The 11,255-nt window shown below is 34.8% G+C and overlaps 1 protein-coding gene across 1 annotated transcript in view; it reads right to left on the reverse strand.

Moving 5' to 3' along the window:
- The window catches only part of LOC106468875 (LIM/homeobox protein Lhx1-like), a gene marked incomplete at its 3' end in the record, with an annotated part of 93,190 nt that extends 82,458 nt beyond the window's left edge, over window positions 1-10,732 (reverse strand). Inside the window, exon 1 of the mRNA XM_022397234.1 lies at window positions 10,686-10,732. Coding sequence (XP_022252942.1) covers window positions 10,686-10,732 — 47 coding nt within the window. The remainder of the gene's footprint in view (window positions 1-10,685) is intronic.
- Window positions 10,733-11,255: the final 523 nt, after the last annotated feature.

Below are 11,255 nucleotides of genomic sequence, written 5' to 3' on the forward strand. Positions count from 1 at the left end.
ATATATATATATATATATATATATACGTTATCTATATCTCTTTAAACATCTCGTTCATTAGTAAAGTTTATTATTATTATTCGTATAACTTTGATAACCGTTAATTATTAAGGATATTACGCAATATTTCTTGTTACATTTCATTAACAACTGAGTGAAATGAAAACATTTTAATACACTACTAATGTTTTCTGATGCTAATCATTTGCTCAAGTTTCCACACTTTAAGTCTAGTCTTACTGAAACCCAGTGACATCACAAATACAAATTTTGTTGTAACGATGTTTAAAGAGACATGATTTAAGCTACTTCTTTGTGTATTATTTAAATTCATGAATTAATAAACATTTATATCTGATGCAAGAACAGTAAGAATGAGAGTACTGAAATGTAGCGTTAAATCTCGCTTTTCATGATCAGGTATATTTTTATATTAAAAGCAATACCCAGGCTACAAACGCCTCTTGTTCGTGAATAAAATTGTTCCGTTAGTTTGGGCACATATTAGTAAACCAGGTAGACCTTTATTTCGCGACAATAAAACTAACTGCAAGTATGATTGATATGTTTTTAGTATACCAGATGATTACCAGTGGTTATACATATATTTTCAACCACAACTATGTATATACAGTACTGGATATAACTTTTAACGTCACAATCGAAATACATCTGAATTTACCGCGAATCTGTTTGTTGTGGTATTTGAACATGATCATCGGGGTAATAAAACTTTCCATGTGGAATTTCCTTTTAACCAACTCCATATCATTTCTTTTTATTTTCAAAAGCATTTTGTATTTGTATTTATGACAAAGCTACTAAACCTATTTGCCGCCGTCCTTAATTTTGAACTACTGAGCAGAAGGAAGGCAGCCAGTTGCTGCCCACCATCCATACTAAGGGATTAACTGTCACATTTATAACGCACCCACAGCTTGAAGTGCGGGAAATATTTTGTAGTATAAAATGGATTCGAACGCGGCTCACAAGCTCCGAGATCCACAGCTCTACCAAAGTTCTAACCTACTCCCTTTTTCCAAAACAAATGAACTAGTTACACAAATTACATTCTCTCGACTTGACGTTTTTAGTGCGATTCCAGTTCCTCAACCTCACTTTGGTGTAAGATACTCCAGCTCACTTTGATCAATAACCCAAGTTGGAATTCAGCAGCATTGAAAAGATGAAGAATTCTGTTTATGTGATCTAAAGAGACATCTGATTCTAATGTAAGGAATTCAAGCGTTCTAGAGTGCTTTTAACGAAACGAACAGAAACTTGATTCACAATAAAGTTTTCTTTAACACTTTATAAAACACTAAGTTTTTTCGGAAACTTTCATTAGACAATGGGCTGTCCATAGCATAGTAGTTAGCACGCCGGGCTGCATTCGGAAGGTCCAAAGTTTGCGGTATCGATACCATTTACAACTCTCAGCTGCGAGTGCGTTATAAGAGAAAAACTTATCTCGTTATTTGGGTCAAAGCCGAACAAAGCTCATATGGCGACGAGTGCTACTGACTTGATGCCCTTTCTAATTTAGGGAGGTTTACATCTGAGCTTGAAATTTTAGGCAACTGATAAAAATTCGAATACACCGCATTGTAGGTTTACAATAATGTTGTTTAATATTTCCATTGTGCAGGCCCCCTAGTGGCACAGCGGTATGTCTGCGGACTTACAACGCTAGAAACCGGGTTTTGGTACCCGTAGTGGGCAGAGCACAGATAGCCCTTGTGTAGTTTTGTGTATAATTAAAAACAAACAAACAAACAAACCATTGTGCAGTAGGTTTTACGGTAGTTTTGTTCAGTACTTCCATTAGCACGAATATTGACGACATTTATTTCCTCTTTACAATGTGTAACAATTATCCTAAACGACCCAGTTTCCCGATGATTGGTTGATTAAATTTCAATTTTTCATGTTAAAGTTCACTAGAACATCACACAATCCTAATGGTAAATCCTGCTAGAGGTTTTGTGTGGCGTCAGCTTCACAATCCTTGCTCTAAATTTTAACCTGCCTTGTGAGAGTAAAGAGAAAAGAAGAAAATCTCCAGGCCAAGTTTTACAATTAACAAAAGCAGATCGTGATCTACTTGAATCAACATCACGTGGACTGCACGAGGTTCGTGGCGGTGTTCTCAGTGTTCTGAGAACAAAAGTGGTTTACTGGAAATATGTCTCTTTCAGTCAACTGTGGTTTCACAGAATAAGTTATCCGATGTAAGAAAAAACAACAAAAGACATTGCAACAGTATACGAATAAACAACAGTAGCTTCAGGAAATTTAAAATATTTTTACTTAAAACGATCGACTATAATTAGAGCTTTGGCAACTTAGTTATTTTTAACACAGACGTTTTAACTGCACTGTGCTTTTTGTACACTTAGCGGACTGACAATTTAGTATAATATATGTATATATATATATATTCAAAGATTACCAGTTTCGAAATATCTTTCGTTTTTATTTGTGTGTACATAACAGTAAGCGCCTATAAATTCTGCCTAAATAATTTGATGTGACCGAATAGCTGAAGTTTGTGTCGTTTTTGCTTCAGATTGACGTTATATGACTGAAAAAACTTCTTTGAACCACCATGTTCAAATTATTGTTGTGTGATAATCATCATCAGTACCAAAAACCCTTGTATAAACTAAGAAAGTATAGTTATCGTACTTACATCTATTGCATTCTCACACTTGATTATAAGGAGGTGTTCCCTAATTACAAGTAACGGTAACTGTTACCACACACCACCTCACGCATCATCTATATAAATATAATAGTACTGTCTGTTGTATGACCATGTAACTACTTCGCAGGTACTCCAGCTAGTTCAAAACAGATATGTCATTAGTAGTTAATCTGGCAAATAAAAGAAACGAAGAGTCGTGAACGTTGAAACTGGCGCAAATATGGCTTGTATTAGCGTCATGTTCAAAATTCAAGTAAGAGTTCCATTGAACTCCTTTTAATTATACATCTTTAAAAAACCTGAAAAATTTACGTACTAATATAAAAGTTTATATTTTGACAAAAATCGAATAAAATACAGACTGTGATGATCCGGAACATTAATAGGTGATTATTGTAAAAAATTCCTACTACGCGTGTAATCATTTCCAGAAAAATAATTACCAGAGAAGAGAAAAAGAAAAAGGTACAAACATTATATATGTTATTAAAGTGAAATTAGTCGCCTATATTTTTCTATAAAGCCTAAGACAGATAGCACCGCTGGCTTATTTTATTAAACTGAAATTGGCTGACTAGTATTTCCATAGAGGTAAAAATAGCTGTAATGACTAAGGCAAAAGATAACTACATACTTGAATGAGTTGAACCCGATGTAAAATGTCAAAGAACTCCCATGACAATGTTGCTGAGACAGATATCCATTAACTTAATTTCACGCCGTTACGAGAATAGCTATTCTTGTCATTTATGAAAAAGCAGAGTATTACAACAAATAAAAAATGTACAGGTTACGCACACATTAGCGAACACACCGCTCATACACACAGATTAGAAGGTTTGTTTTTTATTTCGCGCCCTCAGGAACTATCTGTACTAGCCGTCTCTAATTTAGCAATGACAGACTAGAGAAAAAGAAGCTAATCACACCACCCACCGCCAAATCTTGGAATACTCTTTTATGAAAAAAAAGTGTGATTGACTGACCGTCACTTCATAACCCCCCACTGCTGAAAGTGCGAGCATGTTTGTTGGGACCCTCAGATTGAGAGTCAAGCGCCCTAACCACCTGGTCATGCCGGGCCTAACAAAGTTTTGCCATTGAAGAAGAGTAAGTAGAGAAAACTATTCAAACAATACATCAAACAAGGGAGAACATAAGAGTGGTACAATCATAATTATACAACAAATTAGCTGAAGTCAGAAAAGATACTTAAAGCAGTGGTTTCTAAACGAAACGTAAACCAAAAAAAAATAAATAAAAAGGGTATACGAACACGGGCATACATGAAAAAACGAGCATGTTCAGCGAAAGGATTCGAGCTTACGACCCACAGAATGAGAGTTAACTGCTATAACGACAAGGCCATGTCAGGCTTTCAGATAGGTAGGCTGGTAATGTAAATATAGAGAGATAAAGGGTAGAAAAACAGATAAGAAGAAAGTTTGGCCATGACACATTTGACTAGCAAAAAAAACAACAAAAAAACAACAACAAACAAACAAACAAAAATAAACAGAACTTAAAATATAAAATTTTTCTTAACACTACGAGACAACGAGACAAATATCAAAGATCTCTTGTGACAATGAACTAGTTCTTCTAATGTATCAAGTGGTTAGAAACATAATTTGTAGCAGTTGATGTTATATATATAGTTGAATTGATCGGAAAAGAGAACTGGAGTTGACATTTTCAACCTGAATGAAACCTTATACTGTCTTGGCCAAAATGTTTGCACATTTTGTAACAAATAAGGTCATTATTATTAAGATGGAATACACTTAGTGCTGTCAAACTGAGAAGTGTATGTTATATTCAACAACTACATATGTAATTTGTATAATGAGACATGATCTATAGACATCATGAACGATTTATTAGAACAGCAAACAATTTTATCAAACACCTGTAGAAAGATGTTTAATTCAGCATTTCACATATTAAAAACAAAACCTTATCAAAACATATATAATGACAAAATATAACATCAAATTATTATAAATAGTGTCAGTAAACATATCAGTTCATATTAAACATTCAGTATTTGACTGGTCCTTCCCGTACTCTAATAACATCTGCAAGGCGACGTGGCATACTGTCGATGAGGTTATTGATGTAATTCACCGTAATTGCATCCTAACTTGTCACAATAAAGCGCTGCAACTCAGCTACAATAGCTGATTTAGCGTCATGGTTAGTAATTTTCCGGCTCCGTTTTTCCCAACAGTTCTCAATGGGATTGCAATCTAGAGACTTTGCTGACCATGCCAGTCTTGTAACGTCCTCCTAGTAGAGATAATCCTGCACAATACAGGCACTGTAGGCAGTGGCATTGTCATCCAGGAACACAAAGTTATTGCCAAACCTTCCATAGCATACGGCAGGAATATCATCCCATGTGATGCCTGTAGGAGGCGCCATTGACGTTTCCCTGGAAGATATGAAGAGCAGTTTTTCCAACATGATGAATAACTGGCCAAACATGTACTGCACCACTTCCTGTGGAAACGACAGTCTTCCGTCATCTGTTCTCCATGCAAGTGACGACTACGAATCTTACCACCACCTTTAACAAGCCAGAAACAGGACTCATCTGAAAAGATGACATGTCGCCAGTGCCCTAGCTATACGTTAGCATGCTGTCTGACCCAATTAATATTGTGATGTGAATCTTGGTTAATATCAGTTTGCAGATAGCCCTTCTTGCAAAATAACCTTGTTTGGTCAGTCTCCTATTCGCTTTTCGTCTGGATGCTCTGGTATGAATGTGTTGATGCCATTCTTGTCTTGACGTGTTCACCTGATCAAAACAGAATCATCTCGGGCAGTAGTTTTGGGCATCTACCGGTAGACTTTCCTCGAACAACGTTTCCTGTAGTCCGATAACGTTTCAGGATTCTGGATACAGTACATTGGGATACCCTACTGTTCTGGCAATGTCCGTCTGCTTCATACCATTTTTGGATAGTTGAACAATTTGGCGCCCTATAACTTTAACTATAACTATAACTGGTATGCGACAGGGCATGACTCTACATCACGTACAGAGAAACTGTCTGAACAAAGCGTTGATCTGTTTCGAAAAAGTTTTTACTAAAGGCACACTTTTTTATACAAAACAGGTATGTATGTGTGTTTTTGCGAACAAATGCCAAAACAACTTATACAGACCAGAATATTAACTCGGATCATACGCTACCTTCTCTGTTATTACCCGAGCATTTAATTAATAATAACGCCATGCATGTAGACAATAACATCAATATAGAAAAGTATTCAAACATTTTGGCCAAGACTGTAAGACACGTGGACTAAACAACCAGTTCCCTAATTTTGAGCTTCTAGGTAGAGGAAAGGCATCCAGCCAACAGCACCCGCTGCCACTGGGATTTTGTTCGCCTCTTTGAACCTAATAATGTGATTGACTTTCAAACGCGTCCACAGTTAAGATGCGGGGCGTATTCAGCAACATCACGTTTCGAACTCTAAACTTTGTGGTCTGCAGCTCGACGATAAGCACTATAGGTCACGTTCATCCTGTTGGAAAAAAACTTCAAACAATAACTATTATATGGTGTACGTATCGAGCCTGTAGACCATATAAAGTAATGATTTAGTGTAGCTAGTATATTAAATAATATTAATATACATATACAAATTTTATCAACTAAGGACTTCAGACTTCCCACATAAAATTATCGCTATAAACGATGCTCTTAACCCCACATCCTCGAATTAATGGAATTAAATGTTTATTCTTACATATTCAGTAACCGGTAAAGCGTTTTGGAAAATATCTGATAGGTATTGATATTTTCAACTTGAACGTCACTTTATGTAATATATGGACCCCTAAGGTTCAAGCATAGCCATTTTTAATTTAGGACTACTAACCAGAGGGAGGACAACTAGATAGCAGTCCACTAATCAGCAGCATCCGGCTATCCTAAAGTTAATAGCGAGAATAACAGCTACAGTTATATCGGCTCCATAATTGTTGAAAATATGGAGCAAATTCAGCGGTTTTCGTGGCTCGAAACTTGAGCCTTCTATCCACAACTCGACACGCTAACCATTAGGTCACACCCGGCGGAACCGAAGAAGAACGTTTTCGATGATTTTGAAAGTATGAGTTCTATAGTAACAGAAAGTTTTTATACCCTTATACATAATAAATATTTCTAATAATACCTCTTTAGCTACAAAATACTTCTGTATTTTTGACAGAAGAGATTTCTTACAGCACTGACAATCCCGGTCTTGTTTTACAATAATTGAAGATAACAGATTCGCTTATCGGCGAAGTTATTAGTTTTGAAGTCTAAATTATTAAACTTTTTTTACACGTTATTTAAGAAAAAAATGGAAAGTTTCCAAAAATAACATTTAAACAACTTACGAAACGTAACTCGAATTAAAATTTATAAAGAGTACTTTTGTAAGTGATTTTAAATACTGTTTTTACGGATTTATAGATCAAACATTCTAATCGTTTCATGAAAATCACCTGATGATGCCAGATTAAGTTGCAGTGAAACGTCGTGGAATAAAAACGTTTTCTCTGTAAATCCGTATAAACAGTATGGATAATTTACGAAGGGACGCGAGCTTTATACTGTCACTGTCTTTATTTAGTCTTCTTAAATGTTAATGTGTATAGTACTTGTGTGTTATATTATAATGTGTGTATAAATCATCATCCGCTTAAATCAGAAAACTAATCAAAATAAGAAAAAACGAACGCAAGTGTTCTTAGTATTTAAAAATAGCTCTCGGTGGCACAGCGGTATTTCTGCGGACTTATAACGCTAGAAACCGGGTTTCCATACCCGTGGTGGGCAAAGCAAAGATAGCCCATTGTGTAGTAATTTGACAGGATTAAAAACCACTACCTTTGTTTTATTTGAGCGAAAACTATGGTTTTCTTTCGCTACTACGAGAAAAATAGAATATATGTTTTAATCGTGAATGTCAAGAGGGAGGCTTTGATATGAAAAACCCCAACGATCATACTCAACACGCAAATAAACACAATTTGAAATGTCCATCGTGATGAAGTTCTTAATATGTTTAATGCCCCCCAGTGGCACAGCGGTATGTCTGCGAACTTACAACGCTAGAAGCCGGGTTTCGATACCCGCGGTGGGCAGAGCACAGATAGCCCATTATGTTGCTTAAACTGCAAACAATCAGATATGTTTAATAGAAGAAAGGATTAGATAGAGACAACTAAGTAATTTCACGAAATGTTTTTGTTTGTAGATGAACACAAAGTTACACATTGGGCTATCTATGTTTGTCCACCCTGGATATCGAAACCCGATTTTTAGCGTTATAAATACGCAGACTTACCGCTTAGCCACTGGGGGCCCCCATGAAATGAAATGTATTTCTTTTTTATTATCTAATCAAGGCACTGTTTCAAGCAAGTTATTTTGTGTCTTGCTGTGTGTTAGATGCGTCTCACTGGATGTCTGGTCTTGAGGAGTCTGTTTTTAAGTGTTTGTACACTAAGATGGCATCAAGTTGTAACTACATACATCTTACTCAGTCTCGAAGAAGTTTCCCTATGATTGTAGCGAAACGGAATGGTCATATAGCTGTTGCCTGCTTTAGTTAAGATGATAGTTTGCTTTGTTTAAGTGTACGGACAACTGTACTATTGACATGGAAGCAGTTTTATACAGTTAATGATAATTCGTCTCATGGCTCTCCACATGAGCGAAACATCAAAAGGTGCAGCGTATTTTAATATCTTTTTTTTGAGGTCCAGCAATTGTTTATGAACAATCTGAAACTACGTGATTGAGTTCAAAGTAACAAACGAGGGACACACATATGTATGTCACAGATTGCATTACCAATGTATTACAGATCACAAGACTGATTATCAGATGCGGTATTTCTTCTCAGGAAGATCAATGACAATATTTTATAACAGTGGTTTTCCCCCCTTGTCACAGATATATTACAAATTACCATTTGTTTTGTGAAGTGTGGTTTTAATATGGCTTCTTTTTCATGAATGCATTAATTGATATTTAGCAAGTATTCTATTTGTACATAGTTTGTCTTTCTAAGTGACAATTTGTGTAAAATAAAGATAAAATAAAAACCATTTGTGAAAAAAACTACTTTCTTTTAGTTCGAAATCTAAGGTAACGTTAATGATAAAATAAATATAAAAACGGCCACTTTTTAAAGGAAATAATGATGCGAATAGCATAAACCGAATACTGAAATAAATACATAAAAATTTGCACCCGTGTTGGATAAGTTAAGTTTGAACAAAGTTGAACTATTATAAATGTATGCCACTCCTAGCGGTAAGTGTATATTTATAGATATATGCTTAAGAAACATAACTACTGATTCTCAATACTTTTTAGTTTGTGTTTATGAAATACATGGCCTAAAATTAATTATTTTAAAATGAGAGGTGTTTAAATATCTTAATCATCATTCTGTCTGTTCAAATGTTCCCCGGTGGAACAGTGGTAAATTTACGGACTTACAACGTTACAATTCGAGGTTCGATTACCCGTGGTGGAGACAGCTGATAGCCCAATGTGGCTTTTCTTTAAAATAAAGGAACAAACAAAGCTTTTCAAATAATTCCATCACAGTATTCTTATCGCATGCTAAAATATTGTATTTAACACGTGATGTAATAACTAACATAAAATATTTTTCTAAATTTGCTATGATTGCACATAAGGGTTAAAATAGTATTCCTCTTATATCAGAGACAACATGGTAAATATAAACTAAGAACTGCGATTCTATAGACTCTTGAACTTTCAATTTTTGGAACTGTACAAAAATTAAATAACTTGGCACTGAGAAAGAGGTAGAAAATGAGGTTTTCGGCATTGTATTGATATAACTAACAAGCTGACGAATTATGAATCCGCGCGTTTAGAATAAAAGTAGGGTAAACATCACTTTAATACTTTTAATATAAATAACCTTATCTTTCTTAACTAGCCCATTAGAGATTTTTGATTAGAATGCAGATTAATTTTTTATTTAAACCAACTTAATTAAGTCTTGAAAGATTGCTCAGCTGAACTTCTTACAATAGGTTATAATTGTAATTCACAAACTTATTTGCAGATGTTAATGCAATGGTGTGGCGCCATAGGCGACATGTTTAGCAGTTCGACACTTATATGTTTGGTTCATGGCGCATTTCTGTGCATTGTCACCACGGATTGTCTTATAGCCGGAAATAATGACACAGCCATTTCCGAGGAATGATATTCGTATAACAAGGTTTTAACCGTATATTTATCGATGGGGAACAAGATCCAATCACCCATTTTTGAAACACATTTTGCTAAACTACTTCTTCGTGAAATTGCTTGTGGGTCCATAGATTTTTACCTAGAAAATAAGTGATTTTACCCAGTTGTTTTGGGTCAGTCCTTTACAGCGAGTGTTATAAAAAGCAAATATATAAATTTACTCATATGATGAAACATATGAACCTGTACAGCGCGATAAAGTGTAATCATGTCCTTCAGAATTAGAGTAATGAAGGAAATGGTTCTAATTTAGCACAAAATCTAGAACATCGTTCTTATAAAGGGCATTTAACCCCCAGTAATATAGTCGTACTACATAATTGTTTAACTGAATATTTTTATACAAGTAATATAAACAGTTTTTCAAAAATTATATATCATGTAGGGATGGCAATGCCCAAAAATACAAACACAAGGTCGAGATGAATACACAAAACCATACAAAAATCCCTACATAAGTAGCCAGTAAGTACTGAGCCAATCTTACAAACTTATGGTTATTAGCCACTGTAAGACTGTATGGCTCTATTCAGTTTAATGCTTTTATTCAAACTTGAATTCATGCAACTGACAGAAATTCAACATTTAGTTGTAGATAAAAGTTGTTCTTGGAAAGATTTGGTTACTTATTTAATTATTTCTGTATGGTTTTAAGTATTCATCTCTACCTTATTTCTGTACTTTTAGGCATTGTCATCCGTACATCACACTTCATTTTTGCAAACTATTTTATTACTTGTTTCCCCTCTTTTTTAGCAATTTCAATGAAGTAGGTTGATAAGTGAACATTTATTTTATTTTTATAATTCAGTGATAATATATATTGCTAATATCATATCAGTTTCGCCAGTTTTTTTCATTGCACTTGTAATATGACCTCAGGTATTGATATCATACCATACAATTGACTACAATCTAACCTATATAAAAGCCAATGTGTGTCACGTCACATTACGTTTGATTTCTCGAAATAGGAGAAATCGTAAAAGCCAAAATGCATTTATCCAGATAGAACAGTTCAATTACTGTCTGTCCATTACGATTTTAGTAACGGGGGTGCAAGTGGGACGTGAAACCTTATAAGTGTAGTGAGTGTTGGTACAATAAGCCTCAAGTAAAGACGTAGTGTGGGAACACCTAGCCTATAATTTTTACTTTCATGATAAATTTTATGCACTTGGCGTATCGTTCAATTTTAAACCTAAGTCTTTTCTGAATTAAACTATTTTCTGTTATAT

Source organism: Limulus polyphemus, unplaced genomic scaffold (genome assembly GCF_000517525.1).
Source record: "Limulus polyphemus unplaced genomic scaffold, Limulus_polyphemus-2.1.2 Scaffold3198, whole genome shotgun sequence".
Taxonomy (NCBI): domain Eukaryota; kingdom Metazoa; phylum Arthropoda; class Merostomata; order Xiphosura; family Limulidae; genus Limulus; species Limulus polyphemus.